The sequence below is a fragment of the Hyla sarda genome, chromosome 1 (assembly GCF_029499605.1).
Source record: "Hyla sarda isolate aHylSar1 chromosome 1, aHylSar1.hap1, whole genome shotgun sequence".
Lineage (NCBI taxonomy): Eukaryota > Metazoa > Chordata > Amphibia > Anura > Hylidae > Hyla > Hyla sarda.
The window spans coordinates 239,208,078-239,235,039 of record NC_079189.1 but is presented as its reverse complement, the minus strand read 5'-3'; the positions used below and the strand labels follow the sequence as shown (position 1 = coordinate 239,235,039).

The 26,962-nt window shown below is 40.2% G+C and overlaps 1 protein-coding gene across 1 annotated transcript in view; it reads left to right on the top strand.

Annotated features, from left to right (window-relative positions):
• Positions 1 to 4,854: 4,854 nt before the first annotated feature.
• Positions 4,855 to 26,962, top strand: part of LOC130366969 (pro-neuregulin-2, membrane-bound isoform-like) — an 83,286-nt gene continuing 61,178 nt past the window's right edge. The window contains exon 1 of the mRNA XM_056569359.1: positions 4,855 to 7,441. Coding sequence (XP_056425334.1) covers positions 6,421 to 7,441 — 1,021 coding nt within the window. The 5' untranslated portion in view covers positions 4,855 to 6,420. The remainder of the gene's footprint in view (positions 7,442 to 26,962) is intronic.

The following is a 26,962-nucleotide window of genomic DNA, read 5'->3' as shown; positions in this document are numbered from 1 at the left end:
ACCATATTTAGAGTTTGATGTGACATCATGTCCAAGTAGATTTTTTCCTCCCTTTTTTGGTTTAGTTCCAATACACACAAAGGGAATAACCATGTGTATAGCAAAACACGTGTTACTGTAATCTTTTTCTGTGAGAAATACTTCATTTTCTAGAAAAATTTCAGGGGTGTCAACATTTATGGCCACGATTGTATATATATATATATATATATATATATATATATATATATAAAATCCTAATTTGTACAAGTGTTTTGTCTCTTTTGTTTTGTTGTTAGCTCTTTATACATGTCTATTACCAAGATTCCATATTATAAATTCATATTTATACTTCAGAAAAACAGGAAATAATATTGAAGCAATAAAAAGATTTCTTTTAGCACAAGATGCAGATTTATTTAGAATACAGGGTACAAAAAGTCATGACACTTAACAAATGACCATACAATGTACCAAATACAACAGATGATGTGGTAGATACTTGCAAGATTAATGCAGGAAACAACCCTTTCATGTGCATAACCTGTAATAAGGCACAATGATTGGCACTGTTGCCTTGCAGTGCTGGGGTCCTGGGTTCATATCCCACCAAGATCATCTGCAAACACTTTAAAACATACTTATAGGTATAGATTGTGAGCCCAATGGGGACAGTGCTGCGGAATCTGTGTGCGCTATATAAATAAAGAATTATTATTATTAAAATGAGCAACTTTTGTAGTAGCTGTTGTCAAATAAATAGATGAGTTCACACAGCGTTTTTCCTATAGTCCTAATTTGTGAGCACTTTCCCAAGGAAAAAAAAAATAACTTATTTTTAAAACAATGCATTTGCAAATATGTAGCATGATCAGGTTGTGTTGTAGTTGTGTTGCCATTTTTAATACTTCCATTACTTACCATGTAAACTGCCATGATACAGTAACAAACCCCAATGTAACTGCTACACTTGATCGTGAGCTTTAACCCTAACATTTGGCGATTAAAATGTTATTGCCCATGCAGATTCGGCTTATGTACATTTGCTGGGCCAAGTTCAGAGTGAATGTGCTAGTGAGTGTATACAGAAATCCATACAGCATCGCTGCTTATCTCTGGGCAGCTGAGCCTTGCACATTTTTTTTTTGATCAACTCTTCATCTACTGAATAACATTTACTATACAATTCACCATTTCAGTGACATTTAACCATTAAAATAAGTGGTTAGGCTCAAAGTGGTAAGGCTTACAGCATATGCCTAACTAGTGAATGTAAAGGACCAGGGACTCTTGTCTTTGACAGAGGTCCCTGCACCTTTACATAGTTTGCTTAAAATGAATCCTAAATAATTCAAATTCAGGAAAATCATAATATTTTGAGGTAAATATCAATATGTTCATCTTTAGTCATATTATTGATTTTTGGGTTATCCGCCTCTAACTACAATATGTGGATTATTGCACAAATGAATGTTAATTTGCTGTGTAGGATAAAACATTTTAATAATAAAACAGCGTCATTTTATAATGTATTCACTCATTACAGCCCAGTCAGAAGCTTCACAAATTGCATGTCCCTCAGGTATGATAAGATTTCGCTCTACTTAACATACTAATTTGGAACTTGTCCAGAAAAGCACCATAAAACCAGGTGGAGCATTTGACACTGGTGTTAAACATATCTGCTGAATAATCCCAACTGCTTACTTGTATTAATGTGACAAAGCATGCCTCACATTTCAGTAGGGTTAAAGTCAGGCATTTCATCAAGTTTGCACAGAAAATTCTGTAGAAAGCAGTACTTGCATCATCCCCATAGTATCACATTTAGGAAATTGGGAATAGTGAAAAGGAATACAGTGTTCTCATTGTGTAGAAATGATCATTTTCTATACCTGTTAAATTATCATTTCAATATGTCACTAAAATGGCGAATTGTATAACAAATTTTGTGCAGTAGACGAAGAGTTGATAAAAAATAAAATAAAAACCAAAGCTCTTATAGGGCAGTAGGCCAACAAAGAGCAAATAGAGGTATATAGGGTTTCCGGTAGGGATTGCGCTCACCTTATGTTGTGCTGAAGACTCAACAACCTATAACAGCATGTAGTAGATTCAGGAGGATGTAGCAATCCCAAGAGAAGTCATCAGTGAGAGACTCATCGGTGGGTATGTGAAATACGAAGGAGCTGGCCGGCGAGGAATAACCCTGTATTTGATGTGCAAACCTCAGCAGAAATTTAGAAGCTGAAACTGTATGAGCAGTGAATAAAGCAGACTGCTTTAGAGAGTGTGATAGGATGTCTCAGTACAAGCCAGACAGCTCAGCTGAGAATGGAAGATCTGTGCAGCTGGGCAACCCCTTTAATGTAAAACAAGAAAACAAGTGCATAAAGTAATAAATTATAGACAGACATATACTGTTGATGGTAATTACATAAAGGATCCCATGTACTTAAACATAGGGGGAGATTTATTAAAACCTGTCTAGAGGAAAAGTTGAGTTGCCCATAGCAACCAATCAGATTGCTTCTTTCATTTTTGAAAAGGCCTCTGAAAAATGAAGGATGCGCACTATGGGTAACTCATCAACTTTTCTCTGGACACGTTTTGATAAATCTCCCACTATTGTGTTATGAGTCCATCTGCCAGTCCAGACAGTGATGGAGGTAACTGAATGGACTTCCAAATCTATATATGGAAGACTCTCATTATCATTTAGTAGTACAATCCACTGGGTTATAATACTACTTGGCCTTGTTGAGTTAACACTTGAAAGCAGCTCAGTTGTGCACCTTTTCCATGGGGTGGCATTCTAGGGGAAACCAAGCAGGGACAAGCCTCCACTGCTGCAGCTGCTTCAAAAAGGAGAAAGGAAGAGCACCACATACCTTTGGTCCTATCAGGTGGACTCAGTCCCAGTCCCCTGGCCTCCACACTCCTCAGGGCTCTCATCATTCCTTCTGGGATATAAAAAGTGAATGTATTATTTTCATGTTAATGTGCCTTTAAGTGTTGTTACTAAGCCTGTGTAACCAAGGAAGATGCCAGTGACCAGGTGACTTGTAGGTGACCTATGGGAGTCCTAAAAATTGCTTCCTTATAAAGCAAGGAGGAGCTAGCCTAGTCAGAGAAGATTCTAAGCTGAGCTACAGTACAGTCAAGACCTGAGAGTGTCTGGTGTCCTGAGGGAGACCTAGGCCTAACCACGCAGACATGCTTCCACTCAGTTAACCCCCTTCAGGTGAAAGTCAAAGCCTGGTAAGCAAATACAAGGGAGAAGTCTAGTCAGCATAGTCAAGTCTGTCAAATCTAAAGTCAGCGTGGGACTGCATAATTGTGTCCAAGTCCACTACAAGCCCCAGCGAGCCCGCAAGTCTCCTAAAGTCACTGGTCATCTCCTAGGGCCTAACTGAACTGTAAAGACTTTAACATCTGTATGCCTCAGTAAAGCTGCCGCTGTTTGGTAACCTTGCATCGGAATGATTATTTGCTCCACACCTGGCCCAGGAAACGGCCGCCATACCTCGGGTGGTGTAGAGGATAACCACGCTCGCCCTGGCATCCCAAGTATCAAGGGTTAATAACATCTGCCCTGAGGGTAATAACATCTGCCTTCATCACACCCCTCACCACATTTGCAGTCCACCAGGCCAAAACATTTGTTAGCTTTCATAATGGTTTAGACCATCTGTTATCCCTGGCCCTGACACAATGTTTTGCCAGAGAGATCCCAGAGAGCAGTATTTTGACTGCCACACTGCCAAAGGACTATGTGTAATGGTAGAAGAAGGTAGGAAAGTGCTTCTGCCAACCACAAAATTCTGAAACTTACTGTTAAGGCCTTTCCTGCTAGGAGCGCTTTTAGTTACTACTCAAATGGAGGCAGTTTTAATACAGAGGTACCAAAGTAGTGGTCGTAACCGTCAGATTGTACTTCATCAATGGAAAAGAACTGAACTTATTTACCAATTTAAAATTAATTGATCTAACACAGGCGTATTCTCCTTTGGGAAGCTTCCTTTACTGGGTTCTACTAGTCTGAAGGCCATAACTTGGCCTCAACTCTTCCTCCATATCACAGTCTTTGGTCATGGCTCCAACTAACATACAGTGTCAGTGCAGATTGGACAAGTGCCCTGCACAGATAACAATGGTGCAGGGCTGGAATAAGCTGTATATGACAGGAAAGCGGAGTGGAAGTACATGAAGTAGTGGGAAGTAGGTAGAGATAGTGCAGGGTGTACTCAGAATGTTAAATGGCAAGAAAAGGAGGCAGGAGCAGTAGCCAAAATGATTGGCAGAGTTTTATTCTTTCTTTTACGTTGCCACCCTTTGAACATGTTGGAGATGGAATAAATTTCACTCTTGGTTTGCTAGATACTTTGTGTGCTGCGGTCTTTTCTACTATCTATTAGTGTTGAGCGGCATAGGCCATATTCGAATTCGCGAATATTCGCGAATATATGGGCGAATATTCGGCATATATTCGCGAATATTCGCATATTCGTTATATTCTCCTTGTATTTTCGTATATGCGAAAATTCGTGTATGCGAAAATTCGTATATGCTAATTTTCGCATGTGCGAAAATTAGCATATGCGAAAATTAGCATATGCGAATTTTCACACGCCAGTCTCACACAGTAGTATTAGAGCCTTCTTTACACCACACAAGCTGGAAGCAGAGAGGGATGATCACTGTGATGTGTACTGTGAAAAAAAATAAATAAAAAAAAAAGAATATTCGTAATTACGAATATATAGCGCTATATTCGCGAAATTCGCGAATTCGCGAATATGCGATATTCGCGAATAATATTCGAATTGCGAATATTCGTGAGCAACACTACTATCTATGTATCAAACTATTTTATGTAGCTTATTTCTATATTTTTATCGCATAGATAGATATCATTCATTTATCTATTGTATTCATTTACTCATTTAGTTTATGTACTGTGTGTTATGTATGCATCATAAGGGTTATTTCTTATTTCTTATCTATTTATTTGCATATGTACTCATGCTACCTATCTCCTCCTTTTATTCATCTACCCTTGTCTCCTTCAAATACCCTTGCATCCTCTTTTTGTTCTCTCCTTTACACTCATGTGTCAAATCTCTTGTTTTTTGTTTTTGTTTATTTTGCTTCTTGTTATTGTTCTCTATTGTTCTCTGTTATCAAGCAACTTTTTTTTTCTTTTTTCTTGATATTACTCTTTGGTGTTAACTAGAAATCCCTTTTCTTTTTTACATCGTTCTCTCACCAGAACTCGCTGATGTCAACCAATAACGATGATAATACTTAGGAATTATTTGATTGCCCTCAAGTCACTATTGTCTACACAGAATGGGTCTGATCTATTTCTTTTTATGAAAGGTAGAGAATAATCTCTCAGCCTGCGTTTATACCATGCACAAACTTTATGTTCGTTGTGTACAATGGGAAATGCTTACAATATATAGTTCTATGTAGGGGATTTCACAAAAATGTATACATAGCATTTCACTTTTTTTTACAATAGAGGTCATTGGCAATTGTATGTTCATAAAATATATATGCGTAAATTTGTATACATCTGAATTATATTATTCAAACGTTTTCCAAGTGTATTCTATCTACATGAATCGATCTTCATTCAGAACATTACCACCATACGGAAAACCTCTGCATGCCTGATCATCAGTTCCCATATTATGTTTGAACTATTGTGTACTTTACAACCATGCCGTGTGCAAACACAATGTTGCGTGAAATCCCAGCCAAATGATATCCTATCAAGTTAAAAGAAGTGTTTATTGTTAAATAAGATAAAACCACAGCAGTGAGTGTAATCGAAATGTGAAAAGCTGAATGTAAACAGCCCTGGAAGTACACATGGCTTAGGGAAGCAATGCTGAAGGCTGCTACTCCTCCTCCTCCCTGTCTTCTGCATGTGTAAGTGTGTGTATCTCTGTGTGTCTCTGCCTCTCAGTCTGTAGCAGCAGCCTCAGCCGCAGCATCGCTTCACTTCACACAGGAGGTTTGGTCTCTATAAACCATTCAGCAACAGACTCTTGCTCTCCTCCTCCATGCAGAAGCGTCAGGACTTGGCTACAGCATCATCTCCCCTGAAAATCCTACATCTGATTTCTCTCTGATTTTTTTTCTCGCCTGTATTTTTCACCTGAGCTTGTTGGAAACGTGCTAACCTAATTCATCCACCTCCTCTGCTCTTCTCATTTTCATCATCACCACCTCAAGTCTACTGGGTCCTGCAAAACCTCCGCCTCATCAACCTCTTGTTGCTGCACCAAGAAATAACCTCTGCTTCCCCCTCCCAAAAGCCATCCTTCATTCAATCAGGTCTACTGCCATCTCCCCAGGAGCCCCAGCACTGGGGTGAGGGGTGAGGTGTGTAATACACTGCTAGCAAAGACGGCTGGGAGACAGCTTACCATGAGATTGCAATACACATCCTCTTCTTCCTCCTCCACCAGCTCTCTGGCTGCTGGTCTTGCACCTTGCTTGTTGCCTGGTCCAGGGTCTGGTCTTGCAGGTGGTGGCTGCTCGTGTTGTTGGGGTTGTTGCTATGGTGCCCTGCTGTTTTTCCTCTGGACTTCGGCTGCAGTGACTGCCTCCTCCTCTTCTTCTTCGTCTTCTTCAGCTGGAGGTGCTGGAGCAGGTGGTGCTGCAGTGACCGGTGCTCCTGGTAGTGCTGGTAGCTCTGGTGCTGCAGCATCTACTCATTCCCCGGCTCCTCCTCTCCCTGCTGCAGTGGTAGCTGGAGGGGCGCTCCTGGCTGCTGTTGTAGCAGGTGCCGGTGGTGGTGGGGTGCTATCTTCAAGTACAGGTGGAGCCCTATGTTATTCTTCCCCAAGTGCGGGCTCTGTACAGGAACTGGCTCAACGCTCTCGGGTGGTGATTGAGGGCAAAGTGCAGCAACAGCAGGCACCAGAGGGGCGCAAGAGAAAGGTGCCAGAAGAAGGGGACTTTGTTACTTCTGGGAAAAGAAGAGGACAGGTGGTCAAAGGGCAGGTGAATGGAACCATAGACAAGCATCAGACAGTGTCAGTGGTGGTGAGTACTGCATCCCAAGAACAGGTAGCCACTGCCAACAGCTGGACTGCACCTTCTGCAGGCAGCTTTACCACCACTGCTACCATAGCACTCAGTGGCTTTTCTGACTTCACCACATTTGATGGTACATCTTCCTCCGTGGCTCCTGGAATCCCAGAGTCTTACCTGGTGAAGGTACACCAAGTCTGGGCGGTGAAATCTGCAGGCTTGGAGAAAGACTCTATTATAACAGTGCAAGGGGATTTCGGTTCCAGCTGTTTGAAGCTGAAGGAGGACAGCAGGTATATATTCTTCATGGATCCAACCAACAGTAGCTCAGTCTTCAGAGCATCCTTCCCTCCACTGGAGACTGGCAGGAATATGAAAAAGGATGTTGGCAGGGTGCTATGCAGAGGTTGTGGTAAGTTACTGAGTTGTGTTGCTCATGTTATGCTGCTACGGTTTCATACTGGAGATGTTTGGTTTGAAATGACCTTTTAACAGAGTTATATTTTTTATTGGAAAGTAATGAAAAGTTTACGCAGTAGGAAAGTTCGTTTTATTGTCATATATAGAAGGTGTTTATGTGTATAAAAACATTGCATTTAGTACAGTTTATGCATATTACTAGAGAGTCCCACTATAGTAAGGGCTCTCAGAATGTCCCACCAGATCACATTACCTTCAAGGCATGAGTAGAAATGATTTAAAACATAACTTTTGCTTCTGACTTTAAAGGTGCAAAAATATTATTAAAAAAACAATAACCTATATTGGCTGATGATAAGCGTTGGGTTTCTTTGGTTTTAATGCAGTGGTCTCAAACTGTGGCCTCCAGATGTTGCAAAACTTCAACTCCCAGCATGCCCGGGCAGCCGACGGCTGCCCGGGCATGCTGGGAGTTGAAGTTTTGCAACATCTGGAGGGCCACAGTTTGAGACCACTGCTTCAATGCAATATCAGTTATGAAAATAAATATTTGGCGGGTCTATGTATTTAAAAGCTGCATCAGCATTTCTACCTTCAAGATAAGATCGTTACAGACTTTATGTGGGGGAGAAAACAAGGAAAGTATGTTGAAAAACATGGAGCAGTTCCACAAATTCTAGTTCTGTCATATGGTGAGCTTGTTTATTATTATGCCCTAACATAGATGACATCTTATAGCCGACATCCCTAACACTTATGGTAGCAGAGGTAGAATTTAGAAGAGTCACTCCAACAACTAAGTATAAAACCTGATAATAAATATTGCCAAAATAAATGCAATCAATATATAGTCATCAAAGGGAGGGAGAACAGCAGCGCCCAGAGAGAGGTCTGAAAATTAAATGGTGCATCATGATGAGAATGTCATTTTGGGTTCACTAGAGTTAACAGTGCATAGAGACCATCACAGTGAATATTTATATACAGGTACCTTAAATGAACTAAACAAAACTCAAGAAGACAAACGTAGGCCAAACTGGTAAGAGTGCAATGTTTTCATTCAAATTTTGGGATCAGGAGTTCCTGTAAATATATAACTGTGTCCTATTGACATCTAACAGCAGAATTTGTGATCAAACAAAAAGAACCATTGCTCACTATATAAAATCCCCTGCTGCTTCAGGAACAATGTTCTGGTGGTCCCAGCTGGCAATTACTTTTCTGCAGGAGTGATGTTATGTGCATCCATGTGACCACTTCAGCCAATCGCTGGTCTCGATGGTCTTCTGCAGTAAGTAGAAGCAACACAGTTAAATCCAGTGATTAGCTATAGCAGTCATATGGATGTACATAATGTTATTAAAATAAACAAAGACTGGCAAGGACTCCTAGAGCATCAACATTTAAGTGTTGGGGGGAGGGGAGGGGTGGTTGTTATCGGTAAGTAATGCTTTTGGTATTTTTGTTTTACAGTCCACTAAAGGTGTCCACATAGAAAACTTCAATTTTATAAAACTTTTAACTTGTCATCACATATCTTCCAAATTTAAAAATGGATCATTTCCAGTTTCCATATACCGTATTTTTCGTCCTATAGGACGCACCGGCGTATAAGACGCACCCAATTTATAGGTGCAAAATCTAAAAAAATTAAGATTTTGAACCCAATAGTGGTCTTCAACCTGCGGCCCTCCAGATGTTGCAAAACTACAACTCCCAGCATGCCCGAACAGCCGTTGGCTGTCCGGGCATGCTGGGAGTTGTAGTTTTGCAACATCTGGAGGTCCGCAGATTGAAGACCACTGCATAGGAGGTAATACTCACGTGTCCCCGCCGCTCCGGACCCGTCACCGCTGCCCTGGATGTCGCTCCATCGCTGTCGCCGTGTCCCCGTCGCACCGGAACGTCTCTGCTGCCGGCCGGGTATCCTCGCTCTCCGTCGCCGTCATCACGTTGTTACGCACGCCGACGCACGTTCGCGAAGACGTGATGACGAGGAAAGAGAGCGCCGGCCATACAGGGTATCCCCGAATGGAGAAGACACTGAGGAGGCAGGTAAGGTCCCTCCCGGTGTCCTGTAAGCACTAACCCGGCTATTCAGTCGGGCTGTTCGGGACCGCTGCGGTGAAATCACGGCGGTCCCCAACAGGCCGACTGAGCAGCCGGGTTAGTGTCACTTTCCCTTCAGACGTGGCGGTCAGCTTTCGGTGATGTCCTGTATTAGCCACGGGTCCCGGCCGTTGATGGCCGCAGGGACCGCCGCGATAGGGGTGAATTCACCGTATAAGACGCACCGACTTTTCCCCCCCAGTTTTGGGGAAGAAATAGTGCGTCTTATATGGCGAAAAATATGGTAATAATTTATCCTACTTCATATAAGGTCTTAGATTGAAGACCATCACGTTCAACACTTAAATAGACCTTATTCAGGATTTGATCTTAAGGCACCACTGGTAACTTCTTACAAACATTTTTAGAACAATAAAATTTATCTAAATTTGTCTAAAATTGATTTGGTAAGTTTTCATACTTTTTCCACTGGATGAAATGTGTCACCTATAGCCATATAGTAGGCACCGCTTATCATTTATACATTTTACCATTCTGGTATTATGAGTTCAACTGAATTTATATAATTATGTACTATTAAAAGGTTAGGGTCATAGGGGGAGATTTATCAAAACCTGTCCAAAGGAAAAGCTGCAGAGTTGCCCATAGCAACCAATCAGATCGCTTCTTTCATTTTAGAAAAAGGAAAGAAATTATTTTATTGGTTGCTATGGGCAACTCTTCCTCTGGACAGGTTTTGATAAATCTCCCCCATAGACCTGACCATCACATGTTCCACATTATTTGAGATTTGAACTCGGTACCGGTGATCTCCTCTTATATTACACATTACTGTCTGCTGGTAAAAAACAATCACACAAGTTAAACAACAAATAAGTGGTAATGTATAAAAATAAACTGCTTCACCATAAGACAAAAATATGACATGCAATGTTCCAATTTATTCAGTGTACTTACCTTATTTTCATGTGGACTCCAGCCTTTTGAGTAATTCTTCTCCACTTACTCCGGCTCAATATCAATATAAATATTCATCCCAGTTTTACTTAGAGATAAGTTCTGTGCAAGCAAAATTCACACCCACTTTTTACACCGAAGATAAGCAAAAATAGCTTAAAGGGTTATTCCGCTCCACAGCATCCAGAACATTGAGTTCCTGAACGCTGTGTGCGGGCTTCCGTGTTCACGCCCCCCCCTTGTGACGTCACGCCCCGTCATGTGACGTCACATCCAGCCCCCTCAATGCAAGTCTATAGGAGGGGGCGTGACGGCCATCACTCCCCCTTCCCATAGACTTTCATTGATGGGGCAGGCCGTGACGTCATGAGGGGGCAGGTCTGAACACGGAAGCCCGCACACTGCGTCCAGGAACTCAATGTTCCGGTGTGAGATGGAATTTTGCGGATGCTGGGGAGCGGAGTAAGCCTTTAATAAATTTCCTGTATTGTTCTTGGATTGAATTAAAGATTCACAAAACAATATTAAATATTTGCAAATTATTTCATACCCTTTAATGCTATAGGAACTTAGTTTATAGTCTTTTTTTGTTTTGTTTTAAGTCCTTAACATAAAAGTTATGTTTTAAATGTTACCCACTCATACTGTGAAGGTCTAGCAGAAGGTGGCAGCCTTGCTGGTGATCCATATGGATATTTTAGAAGATGCGTGGAATGTTACATTGTGTGAGAAACAGCCTTGTCTGAGATGCTTCCACAATGCCAACAAGTGTAATCCTTAGAATGCTAATGGTATGTGAAGGAACACAATGAAGTACAGTATATTATGAATGTTGAAGGCCTTGCCTCTGGTAGATGTGTTTCTTAATATCTTTCTTATGAAATATCCTCTATAGTGAAGCCTTTAAATGACCTCCGATTGTGCTTGTTTATAGTGATATTAACTGTGTATTTAGTTTAATGTGCATTATTTTGGTGTAGTTTTATATTTGTGTTCACATAATGTATTAAAAATACCTATGGCTATGTATAGGTATGACTATAACTTTTGTTGACATTTCTCTGTGTTCCTGAACGTCTTCATAAAAAAAAATACTATAACTACATCAACCAGACAGGGTGAAACTGTAAAATGCACAATATGGATTGATTGATAATGTTGGTAGAGGTAGTATAATCCATCCTACTGCCTGTTATGTCCTGTGTATTGTGGTGAACTGCAACAGATGACACAAATTGGTGTAAACAATATGCAACTGTATCACGCGTCGACTTGCTGTTGATAAAATAATAGTATATCGCCTATTGTGCTGAGCTCCTTTCGGAATATGATTAGGCCAGTAGGCTGGAGGGAGCTGTTCAGCTAGTGTGGTGCTGAAGTGTCAAAGTGAACTGGGAATCCCCAGCTCTGGCTGATAGATGTCAGTGTAAAACATGGAAAATATCCTTCTGGGACTTTACTTAATAGCTGACATAAAAGCTGAACGTTGTTATGTAGCAAACAGTATTTTTTATATATATTGATGAATATACTTTTTTAATTTACACTTTTCAAGTACACAGTACAGAATGGACAGCATGGACACAGTTAAAGGTAATTTGATTAGCAACATGGCTTTTATATAGTGCATGTGTGTGTATCGCTTCACTGTGATGGTATTTGGTCAATTGATGGGAATTAACAGTTGTGTTATATATAATGCATAACAATTGGACATGTTTGTCATCTTGGCATTTGCCACCTACAGTATCAGAATATTTATGTGACTATGCTGTTTAGCTGCTGCTAAAAATGCTATCTCCATACAGTATTGGTAATCATCATTATGAGTAGTTTGCAACATTTACTGAATTAAAGGGGTATTCCAAGCAAAAACATCTTGTCCCCTATCGAAATGATAGGGGATAAGATGTCTGACCCCCCCGCGATCTCCTTGCAGCAGCTCGCATTCTATGCGTGGCTGCGTCTGCAGTTTCGGAAACCGCCGGGCATCCAAGACGTGAACGTGACATCACGCCACGCCCCCTCTATTCATGTCTATTTTGCCCCATTGAATGTTGCCACATGAATGAGATAGTATGACTACTACCTATGTTATTTAAGTATTTTGTTTGTCAGTAATTCATATAAACATACTTTCACCCTCACCACAAGAAAACCGGGAAACATTTATGGGGCATATTATAGGAGTGAAACAAATTATTATGATTTAGTATTTAGAAGATGTTTATATGACAGCTAATGAATGGGTTTAATGAACTAGAAGAATGTATTTGCTTTGTGTTTTACAAATAGTAGTTTTATACAATGACAGTTAAATGGGGTACTACACTGCTCAGCGTTTGTAACAAACTGTTCCGAACGCTGGAGCTGGCGCCGGGAGCTCGTGACGTCATAGACCTGCCCCTCATGATGTCACGCCCCACCCCCTGAATGCAAGTCTATGGGGGGGCGTGACAGCTGCCATGCCCCCTCCCATAGACTTGCATTGAGGGGGCGGGGTGTGATGGCATGAAAGGGTGGGGCTATGACGCTAGGAACTCCCGGTGCAGGCTCCAGCGTTCGGAACAGTTTGTTCCAAACCATGAGCAGTGGAGTACCCCTTTTAAGGTGTGTAGTATTATATTAAGCCAGATGCTTAAAACTTGGAATCATTTCTACAGTAGTTTCTGGTTACATAGATCAGTCAGTTATATAGCAATACATAGGTATATGTGTGAAGCTGTAATACGCCTTACTGCTGTGTGAAGCAAACATAATCCAGTTTTTATGGCTGTGTTTTTGGGTGTATTATGAATTAAAATATATTGTGATAATCTTTAACAATTAACTTTTGACAGTTTACAATTGAGAGCTATGTGATACAATTTAGTCTGAATTCAATTTTAGTTTGTTTTATTTCTTCCATAAATAATACTGATAAGTAGTTTTAGTTGACCTATTTAAGAATACAAATTCACCCATATTTTTTCAATAGAATTCAAGTTGAAATGCAGAATTGGACATTTTATTCACAGCCATATGGGATATCCTCAATGGTTTTTATGAATGTTCCCCATTATCCCAAAGCCTTGGAAGATAAGTGGACCTTCCAGGGAGAAACTAGCCTGTTAAATATATCTAAGGACGCAACAAAAATGTATCTAGGAAGGGACAAAACATCTCAGAGGTGCACTGAAAGAATTGCAGACCTCTGCAGCCTTATCAAAGATTAATGTTCATGTCTCCTCAATAAGAAAGAATTTGGGTAAATAGTAAAGCAGCAATAGTAACATAAATGGAACCAGTAGCAATCATAGTCACATGACATAAATGCTACATCAAGGAACTGTACAGCATACAGAGGACCTGTGAAATGGAACAACATTAATACTTGATTAAGAAATGTAATCTTTTTCTATTGTGGAAACAATTAGGAGTTTTTCAAAATTCCTGAGAATCTGAGTACACCTCTTTAACCCTTAATTTTACATGATATACGTACTGTCATGGTAAGCAGGCTACTCCTATGAACTGACACAATAGTATATCATGGTAATGGTTTGGGTGCAGCTTCTTCCCCCATACCACCCAGTGCCAGGTGTATATAATCATACTTAGTTTTAATGGCTGGGATATGGGATAACTTTGGTTCCATCTGTCTATCCTCCTAGGCACCATGATAAATGCAGACTGCATTATCTAAGTGGTTTGACAGAAGTCAAACCGTAACTTACCCCTCTCTCATAACATGATTGGGGGTGCTGATGAGCTGTCATAAAATCCAAAGGCCTAAAAGATATGCAATAAGAGAGAATATCTAAAATAAAATAAAATATTTATTTCATTGTCAAATTACTCTTTACATTTAGTATTGTTCCAATTTTGCACAGCGGTAAAAAAAATTATCTGGTTTAACCCCTTAAGGACTCAGCCCATTTTCACCTTTTTGTACTTTCATTTTTTCCTCCTCACCTACTTAAAATCATAATACGTTAAATTTTCCACCTACAGACCCATATAAGGGCTTGGTTTTTTTGTGTCACTAATTGTACTTTGTAATGACATTACTTATTTTATAACAAAATCTGCGGTGAAACAAAAAAAAAGTATTTGTGGGGTGAAATGAAAAAACAAACAAACACCTTTTTTAAAATTTTTAGGGCTTCCGTTTCTACACAGTAAACTTTTCAGTAAAAATGACAGATTATCTGTATTCTGAAGGTCCATATGGTTACAGGGATACCCAACTTATGTAGGTTTTATTTATTTTTCTATTTACTTTTTTTTTTTTTTTTTTATTGTATAACTACATGCACCAAAATTAATATGTTTAAAATTGTCATCTTCTGACCCCTATAACTTTTTTATTTTTCTGCGTACTGGGCTATATGGTCTGTAGTTTTTATTGGTACTATTTTTGTTCTGGTGGGACTTTTTGATAGATTTCTATTAATATTTTTCTGGTATATGAAGCGACCAAAAATGCACAATTTTGGACTTTGGTATATTTTTACGTTTACGTAATTGACCGTGTGGTTTAGCTAACCTTATAATTCAATAGTTCGAAAATTTACGGATGCAGCAGTATGACATATGATTATTTTTTTAAATTACATTATTTTATTTTAAAAAAATAGGAAAAGGGGGTGATTTAAACTTTTATTAGGGGAGGCTTATTCACATTTACTCTTTTTTTAAAACACTTTTCACTTCTTCTTTTTTAGCCCCCACAGGGTGCTATACTATGCAATCTGTTGATTGCATACACTGATCAATGCTAGAATTGATCAATGTTCTCGGCACTCTGCTGCTCTAGCCTTCTGAGCAGGCTTGGAGTAGTAGATCGCTGATTGGATGACAAGGAGGCAGGTGAGGACCCTCCCATTGTCCAGTAAGCTGATCAGGACATAGCGATTCTGTCACGATAGTCCGGATCAGCTCCGCTGAGCTGCAGGGATAGTTGTACTTTCACTTTAGACGCTGCGATCAACTGTGAAGGGTTAATGCCCGGCATCGGCCCGATCGGTGGTGCTCAGCATTAAACCTGGGTCCTGGCTGCTGATAGCAGTCGGGACCTACGGGGTTTGAAGCGTTCTCCGCTTGTGAGAACACTTTAAACCTCGGAAATGGGAGTCAGGACGTACAGGTCCTGATTCCTTAAGTACTCGGGAACAGGGGCGTACCTGCATCCTAAACTGGTTAAAAAGCCAAACAAACACAAGGAAACATAAAAACTCTGTGTAGATGTTGCCCTGTAATGTGAACTCATGGCGCATGACTTTTTATTTAATTTTTGTCTGTTGTTTATTACATGTACTGTAGCTTTCATAAATGGCCGTCTATGACACACACTGTTAATACACTTACAGTAAATGTATATCAGTTATATGTTAACTGATGTAGCATATTGGAAGCAAATATGACGAGCGAAGGTATTAAATATTTATTTTGCATTGATCTTTTTTAGTTTAGACCACTTTAGACCAAAAAGCTATCAAATGATAAACAAAAAATATACACCTTACATTACAACTCACCTAGCTTTATTAGCTTTCAGGCCTTATTCCCTGTTTAGGGTTGGCTTATCTTTTTCCATTAATCTTTTTATAGTGGCCTTCATTCCATTGTAAACCAGACCTGTGTGCACCAAAATGTGTTGTGTCTGTGCCAGAATTTGTGATGCAATGCGACAAAATAAACCTACAAATCCGACAAATCTGAAAATGGGGTGGGGCATGTCAGAAAGGGTGTGATCAACCAAAAAAGGGCGTGGCTTTACAACCCAACCTATTTACTATTGAATTCACAGAAAATTCGGGAATACATTTTCCCTATTTGTAAATCTGTGAATCCCCATAGTAAATAGAGGGGAATTCTGCAGGTCGGAAACAACATTTCACACTAGTAAAAACCCAACAATTGTCATCCTCTGCTTTCATTCACATTATTACAGTTGCATTTTTCCTTTCTTCTTTTCCTTTCTTTCTTCTAGATTTATTCTTTCTAAGTCCAATATGTTTGCAACACCTATTTCTATATTAATATTCTCATTGATTAACCATTGATGCTTTTTATGCCTAGTTGCCAAAACTCTCCTGATCCTTACCGGGTATTGTCTGTTACCCTTGTCCCTATTCTTCATTTTCCCTTCCCTTTTCTCCCAGCTGTCTACTCATTATAGTACACCACTATAAAAGACTGGGCATTCATTCGTATATATTATTCAATATCAAAATATTATTTTTATACATTTATTTTGAATATTCATATTGGACTACTCATTCTATCTACAATTTTTTCACCCTATAGTCTCACATCTCATATACCTTTGAGGCACTGGTTTGAATGACATATTTTTATATAATTTTATCTCTTAGTATATTGTAGACCTATTAGGGTTGTAGGCAACACCAGCTACCTTGGGTATATCACCCCAATGAGCTACATTATTCCTTTTTTGTTTCAAACTTCAGCCATGGCAATGTATTTACACTTTGTAACTAAATGCCGCTTAGAATATCTCATCTGTCACCTGGACTGATAGCTGGACTTGTAGTTTAAAGGCATTAAGGACATAGAAAATGAGAGTTCAGTGGATATGGAAAAGGAATGTCACTATAAAACTATAAAATCTTCATTCTAAATTAGAATATAAAGTTACGTAATGTCTTGTGAGAAATTACGACTTCCAAATAAAATACAAATCTGGGACAACATTTCTTTTTTTGCCAAATTCCAATTTTTTTTTTTTCTTGTTGCATCTTCATAATCATAAATTAGACATACAGATGTAGTGGTGCCCTGCCTGTCAATGTAACAGCGCCTAATGTTCTATTTGGCACAGCTCATCAAGATATCATAGTTCTGCTGTCCACAGGACTACAGATAAATCAACTGCATTGTTTTAAAACATAACTCTAGCCAAAGATTAATCTCTCACATTGCAGTAGAATACACAAAGCAATTGTGTAAATTCTTAAGTTTACTAAAGTTTACATGCTTTTCTTCCAGACCATGCTTTGTAACATTTAAAAAGGTTACCTGTTTGCTCTTTAGGTCAGCAAGGATGGACACAGGCACACACAGGGTCGTAGAATTGCTAACCATACTACCACTAGTGAGTTCTGTGCACAACTCTTATGAATCTTGTGCACAGAACTTGCTAGCTGTCAAATCATTTCCTTGACAATCTGAAGAATGGGAAAGGAAAGTATAGGAAAAAAAGGAGGAGGACAGCGCCTCGCGTAATTCCGTGGGGCAAATCTACCCGAATAAAGGTTAATATAATGTGCTCACCTTATGAAAGCCTTGATTTCATGCATGTCACCCTTACAGGGTATAAATCGCTCGGAGATCTTCTGGCTGCAGCCTGCAGACGTGACCGATCACCACATCGGGGTCGGTAGGAAATGCAAAACAGGAAGCTTGAAGCAAAAAAAGAGGTTCTGCGGTGGCGCTGCCTTAGCTCGTAAGCATGAAGTTGGATACATGGAGTTGAGTAAAGATGCATTTATTTGACATACATTACATGAACATATGAGGATATGCAATATCCTCATATGCAATATCCTCATAAGTTCATGTAATGTATGTCAAATAAATGCATCTTTACTGAACTCCATGTATCCAACTTCATGCTTACGAGCTAAGGCAGCGCCACCGCAGAACTTCTTTTTTTGCTTAAAGGTTCCTGTTTTGCAATCTGAAGAATGGGCAGAAGTTAACCCTTACAGGTACCTTATAATCTTAGAGGAAGGACGGTTTGGTCTCCCTGCCCCCTTGTCTGTGAACAAGCCTATTTTGATTCTATCATTCTATCCTCTCCTATGTCACTGTAATTCAGAGTGAGCACACTCCATTGTCACATCTGGACTTGGCAGCGCTGCCATGTAGATTTGCCCACCAAGTATATCATACAAATTAGGTCAACAGTTTTGACACAGTAACCAGGGTAATATTAAATATAAAGCAGAACAATTTGAGGGTTATCCCCTTTACAAACCCTACAGGTGTCTTTCTGTTGTCACACAATTAGTAGTGTATTCACCAATCCTGCCTGATGTCATATTCTATCACTTCTCACGTCAGCAGGAGATATATATGAAAACTAGAAATACTCTAAAGACATTGAGAAATCTATTTGGCCTATGGCAGTATGTGTGGTGTTGAAGCTTTGAATAATTTCCCAGCATGCCGTGCTGTGTAATCAATAAAGCTGCCTGCCAGCCTCTCTAAGTGCAGTGGATTGGAAAGCAACTAGTTTCAGTTAGTTAGAAGAGGGGAAGCCGATTGATTTCTGGCTGTAAACCGAAATAGGCAGCGCAGCTTTGGATATTAAACTGCTGAACCTGGCTGGAGTTGTACCAATTCCACAGAGATAATCCACCTATTTTAGGGATTTTCTTGAGGTGCAGCTTACTCTATGAAGCCAAATGCTAAATAAATCCTTAAAGCACCTAAATGTTATTTAACATTTTTATAAAGTGCAGTATTGGCAGTTAAGATTGTAATATTGTTGACAATGTAATAGACACATTTCATAGTACACAGCTACCATATGATACAAACATCTAGTCTAAAATATAATTTATTACAAGTCTTACATTAAAAGAAAATGTTCCCCCAATATGGTGTCAAGCTTTGTCACCCAGAACAAGAGGGTCTGATTTCTGTTTCCTTATTCACTCCTTCTCTATGTCTTTTGAGACTAGTCGCAGTATTTACCTACTAATACTGCAAACAAAATGGCCATGCTTTATTATTGTGAACCCAACATGCTTTTGTTGGGTTGTGTGCCACAGTTTTATTAACATTTGACCGCTAAGCGGTCACTGAGACCCTAAATTTCCCACCCAATATAAAACTTAACGTTTAATGAGCCAAGATTAAAATAACCTCACACATATTGATCCATAGTGCATTGATTGGCATGACACTGCATGCTATAGAAGTGAATTGAAAAGATAGACTGTGGCTGCAGTCCGCAGTCTATGGTGTGAGACAATTAAAATCTAACACATTGCCCGCCCGCCCGACGTTTCGCCACAGACTGTGGCTTTATCAAGGGCTAAGAGGCAAATGGCGTGCAAACAAGCCTTGCAGGGGTTTAAATAACCTCCTGTCTCTAACGTCATTAGAACATGTCACTTCCTGTATTAACATGACATCTCATTGGTTACAATCACATGCAGACTAATGATTGACCGCTTCCTGGCCAATAAAATTTAGACCAGGATGCATCTTGCTATATTCGTTTGATTGACAGCATCCTTGACCAACCAGCTGAGACCAATCAAGCTTCTGAACTCCTCATTGGTGCCGGAAGCTGTACACGTATGTGCGCCAACGGTCCTGCGCTAACTGATAGCTTCCCGAACCTCCGATATAAACGCATGCGCAGTACGGATGCGCAGAAGAACGTGCGCGAGTACACTACTCGCGCACGTTCTTCTGCGCATCCGTACTGCGCATGCGTTTATATCGGAGGTTCGGGAAGCTATCAATTAGCGCAGGACCGTTGGCGCACATACGTGTACAGCTTCCGGCACCAATGAGGAGTTCAGAAGCTTGATTGGTCTCAGCTGGTTGGTCAAGGATGCTGTCAATCAAACGAATATAGCAAGATGCATCCTGGTCTAAATTTTATTGGCCAGGAAGCGGTCAATCATTAGTCTGCATGTGATTGTAACCAATGAGATGTCATGTTAATACAGGAAGTGACATGTTCTAATGACGTTAGAGACAGGAGGTTATTTAAACCCCTGCAAGGCTTGTTTGCACGCCATTTGCCTCTTAGCCCTTGATAAAGCCACAGTCTGTGGCGAAACGTCGGGCGGGCGGGCAATGTGTTAGATTTTAATTGTCTCACACCATAGACTGCGGACTGCAGCCACAGTCTATCTTTTCAATTCACTTCTATAGCATGCAGTGTCATGCCAATCAATGCACTATGGATCAATATGTGTGAGGTTATTTTAATCTTGGCTCATTAAACGTTAAGTTTTATATTGGGTGGGAAATTTAGGGTCTCAGTGACCGCTTAGCGGTCAAATGTTAATAATATTGGATTTACCCTCCACTCATAGGTCCCTCTTGTTGCGTGTGCCACAGTTTGGCGCACTGTGCTACGAATTGTGTCTGCAGCAGAATGTGCGGCTGATTGCACCAAAATAAACCTACAAACCCGAAAAAGGGCTGTGGTTGAGTGTGGATGATCAAAAAGGGGTTTGTTTTCAAAATCCAAACTACTTACTATGACGTTCACACAAAATCCTGTGAATTACGGGCTGGAAATTCCCATCAAGACAAGGCTAATCAGAAGAAAGTCTTAAACAACATTCCAAACTAATAAAAATGCAACACTTTTAGGAAACTAGGGCCAATATGGTCTTACCACCAAAAGCAAAAGGAACACCACAGGCTATTTTTCCTTCCCTCACCTGCATGGGCTACCTCTATAGTACATATAAGCATTGTATTTAGTAAATGCACAAAAATCCTTTAAAAACCCATAATAAATGTGTTTCTAATTGTGTTTTTCTATTGCTCATTTGTGTAGGTCTAGTATGAGAGATGCAGGCTGGAATATTGCTCTGAATTTTATATATGAAATCCATTTTTGTATGAAATTATTTTTTCTACTCCCGTGGGAATAAGTGATATTAAAATACATGTCTGGTAACTGCAAAAAGGGTGACAGAATCACAATTCATCATCATTTGTTGAGACTGTCAGGTCATTTGCTGAAGTACCAATTTTTGTTTTTGCTGCATTTTCACATAGAGGGGGATAATCCTGTTTTCTTGTATTAATATAAGGTTATTGGTAAACACACATGAATTATAAGACAACAAAAGGGAGCAATACCAATATTTACACATTGTCACATTAGGTTTTCTTGCAGCAAAATGTATATATACATAGGTCATTGAATCATCATCTAGCCAAGATGCACACAGGGCCTTATGTATATAAAATGTATTAGAGAAAGGAGGCCTTGTCCACAGTAACCAACCCTGTAATTTCAGTGGTATATTACAGAAAGGAGTGCACTAGTGTTTCTGTATAGAGTTCGTATAGAGTTCTAGAGTTGTATATAGAGTTCTTTAGGGTGTATATCTGTATATGTTCTTATCTTTTCTACCACATTCTAAAACATACTGATAGGTGAGTATATATATATATATATATATATATATATATATATATATATATACATACATGTATCTTCCATAAGTGAGTCCATCCCTCACATTTTTGTAAATATTTCATTATTTCTTTTCATATGACAACACTGAAGAAATGACACTCACTCTGCCACTATGTAATGTGGTGAGTGCACAGCCTGTATAACAGTGTTTAATGTATCCCTTCAAAATACCTTTATACACAGACATTGATGTCTAAATGATGTCTAAACTTTGGCAACAAAAGTCAGTACACCTCTAAGGTGAAATGTCTAAATTGGGCCCAAAATGTGTCCACCATTGTTCTAGCACTTTCTTAAAGGGTAACTCTAATTAAAACAATTTTTTGCTATTGCACTCCTTATGGTAAATAGAAAAATATTTCTAATATACTTTGATTTAAAAAAAATGACATTTTCTAAGTTTTATTTGTGCTTAAAAAAAGCTCAAGAGCACATTTCCCCCCATCTTATACACAGACTTTGGACTGAAGTCCAAACACAGAAAGTGCAGCCTGGAGTGCTGATGGGGGTGTGTCCAGCCTCATCCAATCATAGCTCCTCTCACACTTAACTGCCATATGCTGTTGGTTGGACACACCCCCTCAGCACTTCAGGCTGCACTTCCTGTGTTTGGGCTTCAGTCCAAAGTCTGTGTATGAGTGGGGGACAATGTGCTCTTGAGCTTTTTTAAGCACAAATGAGACATAATATTTTTTTTTTTAAACAAAGTATATTAGCAATATTTTTTATTTGCCATAAGGAGTGCAATAGCAAAAATTTGTTTTAATGAGAGTTACAATTTAAGCCTCTTGGACATGGAGGCTACCAGAGCTTCACAGGTTACCACTGCAGTCCTCTGTCTCTCATCCATGACGATGGAGCTTGGGGATGTTAGAGACCTAGGAGGAGATTTATCAAACCTGTCCAGAGGAAAAGTTGCTGAGTTACCCATAGCAACCAATCAGATCACTTCTTTCATTTTTGAAAAGGCCTCTGAAAAATGAAAGAAGCAATCTGGTTGCTATGGGCAACTCAGCAACTTTTCTTCTGGACAGGTTTTGATAAATCTCCCCCCCCCCCCTTGTGCTTTCCAACCTTCCATTTAATGATGCCCCACAGATGTTCAATAGGGTTTAGGTCTGGAGACATGCTTAGCCAGTCCACCTTCACCTTTACCTTCAGTTTTTTGGCAAAGCAGTGTCTTGAAATGTGTTTCGGTCATTATCATTTTGGAATACTGCCATGTGGTCCAGTCTCTGAATGGAGGGGATCATGCTCTGCTTCAGTATGTCACAGTCCATGTTGTCATTCATGGTTCCCTCAATGAACTGTAGCTTCCCAGTGCCAGCAACATTCATGCAGGCCCAGACCATGACTCTCTCACCACTATGCTTGACTGTAGACAAGACACACTTGTCTTTGTACTTTTTTCCTGGTTGCCGCTACACATGCTTGACACTGAAGCAAATAGGTTTATCTTGATCTAATCCAGCCACAGGACAGGGTTCTACTACCGCATGTCCTTAGTCTGCTTGTCTTTGGCAAACTATTTCCAGGCTTTCTTGTGCTTAATGTTTAGAAAAGGCTTCTTTCTGGGAAGACAGCCATGCAGGTCAGTGTAATGCAGTATGTGGGGTATGGTATGAGCACTGACAGGCTGACCCCCCACCCCCACCCCTTCAACCTCTGCAGCAATGCTGTGAGCACTCATATGTCTATTTTCCAAAGACAGCCATTGGATATAACACTGAGCACATGCACTCAACTTTTTTGGTCGACCATGGTGAGGCTAGTTCTGAGTGGGACCTGTCGTGTGAAATCGTTGTATGGTCTTGCCCACCATGCTGCTCCTCGGTTTCAGGGTCTTAGCAATCTTCTTATAGCCATCTTTATGTAGAACAACAATTCTTTATTTCAGATCCTCAGAGAGTTCATTGCATTAATTGCCATGCTGAACTCCCAGTGACCAGTATCAGAGAGTTTGAGATTAATGACACCAGATTTAAGAGACCTGCTCCGCCATTACTCCTAAAACCTTATAACACTAGGGAGTCACAATAAATAATGGCTAATTGGGCCTAATTTGGACATTTCCACTTAGGAGTGTGCTCACTTTTGTCACCAAGGTTTAGACATTAATGGCTGTGTGTTGTGTTATTTTAAGGGGACACAATATAAAACACTGATATATAGGGTGTGCACTCACTACTTTACATTGTAAGAGTGTCATTTCTTTAGTGCTGTTCCATGAAAATATATAAAAAATATTTACAAAAATATGAGGGGTGTAGGCACTAATGTTAAATAGTGGATATATACTGTATATAGGTATGTGTGTGTGTGTGTGTTAGGTGCCATAAAATTAGATTGTGAGCCCCACTGACAACACTGAATTGTTTTGGACAATTCTATTAGTTCTAGCATACAAAAGCATTTACTTTATATCTAGATATTATAGTTCAAGCAAATGATAACTCCATTCTTCTCCAAAATGGAAAGCATACGACACTCAATAAACTGATAGAGAATAGGAAAATACATACAAAAATAGGTGTCCTGTAGAACTAGCTGTATCTATATATGCATGTGAGCAAGATACAGATACAGATTTCAATATTTAGATACAGATGCATGTTTGTATACACTAAATATAAGCAGGAATGCATACATATCTGCTCCAGTACTAGCATGCCCCTATACAGTACATTTAAAGGGGTTCTCCGGTGCTTAAACATCTTATCAACTATCCAAAGGATAGGGGATAAGATGCCTGATCGCGGGAGTCCCTCACCTGGGGACCCCCGGGATCATGCACGCGGCACCCTTTTTGTAATCAGTCCCCGGAGCGTGTTCGCTCCGGGACTGATTACCGGTGACCGCAGGGCCGGCGGCGTGTGACGTCACGCCTCCGCCCCCGTGTGATGTCGCGCTTCGCCCCTCAATGCAAGCCGACGGGAGGGGGTGTGATATTTAAGTACCGGAGTACCCCTTTAAATGAGAACTGTAGTGACATTTTTTTCATTCTCTTTGTGCCGGGGCTGCAACAACTAAAAAAAAAAAGCTTTAGCTCACTTTCCAATGTTCCCTTGTTGTGCCGATATCGGCGTCTCGGTCCCCCGGTGCTGGTCTTCTTGCTGCTTCCTGGGGACGCTGAGCCATACTGTGCTCAGCGTATCCCCAGCCGCAGCAATGTCCCACCTCAGCTGAGCCCACTGTCATGTAGGGAGCCCGGCCAGCAGGGAGAAGGTGGGGCTCAGGCTCCTACATAAAAACCCTAGAAGTAAAAAGGAGTCACTTGAAGATAATAAATATAAAAATGTAATTGATACACAAAAGTACTTAAAACATGGATTAAAAACTAAGCGATGCATCCAAATTCTGGGACAAAAAAAAACCTGACATACCAGGAACTCCACATATACGTGCATACAATATGGATGAACAAATACTAGTAAATATGGGGGTGCATAAAAAAACACAGCACCAGATAAAAATGCCATCAATGAGGTTTTATATATATATATATATATATATATATATATATATATATATATATATATATATTATTTTTTTTTTTATTGGTTGAAGCGTGATGTATATAAACACAATGCAGACATAGTATATCAGTTTATGCAAACACTTATATGCTACTGTACAGGAAATTACTGAACAATAGATATACACACATTTACTGCTGACATGTTTATGCATATCAACACTACATGCTTTCTTATTTGTGTGCTTGCTCAGACCCAAGGTGCAGTCTTTGCCTTCATAGTTAACAGCCTGTGACAAGTTAGGCCCCCTTCCAGCCTGCACTGCCCGCTGCAATCATGACTCCACATCTTCGTCTTGGCAATATATTTAACAGCAGTCAGGGTTACATTTCGCTCCTGACTGCTGTCATTGTCACAGCACTGAGTAGAGGAGCACTGAGGTGGATACAGTATTAGATGTCAGTCGTAGCAGTTTATTGACTTGAGGAAAATGCAGAGGGATGCCTTGCTCCTCTTCATCCTGGCCCATGACTCAGAGACTATTTAATTTGGAAATAAAAAGAGGTGAAAGCCCAAAAGCTCAAGTTTTCTCATAGCATTGTCTTTTAAAATGTAACTTATTTTCCCCCTTCACCTTGGTTTAGAAGACGCCGTGTCCCTGTCGCTCCGGAACGTCCCTGCTGCCCGGTATCCTCGCTCTCCATCGCCACCACGACATCGCTACGCACGCCTCTACACGGCGTGCGCGATGACGTGATGTTGACGAAGGAGAGCGCCGGCCATGCAGGGGATCCCGGCATGGAGCAGACACAGAGGAGGCAGGTAAGGTCCCTCCCGGTGTCCTGTAAGCTGTTCGGGACGCCACGATTTCACCGCGACGGTCCCGAACAGCCCGAGTGAACAGCCGGGTTAGTGTTATTTTCGCTTCAGACGCGGCGGTCAGCTTTGATCGCCGCGTCTGAAGGGTTAATACAGGGCATCACCGCGATCGGTGATGTCCTGTATTAGCCGCGGGTCCCGGCCGTTGATGGCCACAGGGACCGCCACGATAGATGTGTGTATTCGCCTTATAAGACGGACCAACTTCCCCTCCGTTTTGGGGAAGAAAAAATGCGTCTTATACGGTGAAAAATACGGTATTTCCAGACCTGCAGATTCTCATTTCTGTGTGTGCAGCGAATAACGTATAGCAAAGAATGAAGCATGTATGTTTTACACAAGACTTTAATATTCCCTAACACAATGTCTTGGGAGGACCAATATCTAATCTCATTTTCAGCAGATCAATTCTATCAGCCTGAGTGATATAGATTCATGCTCACCGCACTAAATAGAAGCAATTTAAATAGGACAGGTTCCACGAAAAATATCAGCACTTCCTAGCTCCAGCTATATTTATTATGGGGAATTATGATTAACAGGGCACACAAATGATGCAACAATATAAGGCAATTGGTGTAATGTCTTTGTTTTGTTATTTCTCATTGATTTTCAGTCTTCGACATTGTGCACAAGGCAGAACTGAGTGCAGAAGGCCGTACGGAGGTACAAAACATGGAGTCCTTGTGGCTCCGTACTTATAGGCATTAGATCTTTCCATAATGTGCTCTGGGTGATGTCGTATTATATCGCTGTTCACCCCTAGAATAAAATACCACAGTAACATGGAACTTAAAGTAACATGCCTTAGATTTTGTACAGAACAGTTTATACAGCAACTGGTTCATAGCAACTATAAAGTAACAAATGCCTGTCAGTCTGCATATAAGGAACAATGCACAAGAGCACTAAAAATAAGCACTTAAAGGGGTACTCCACT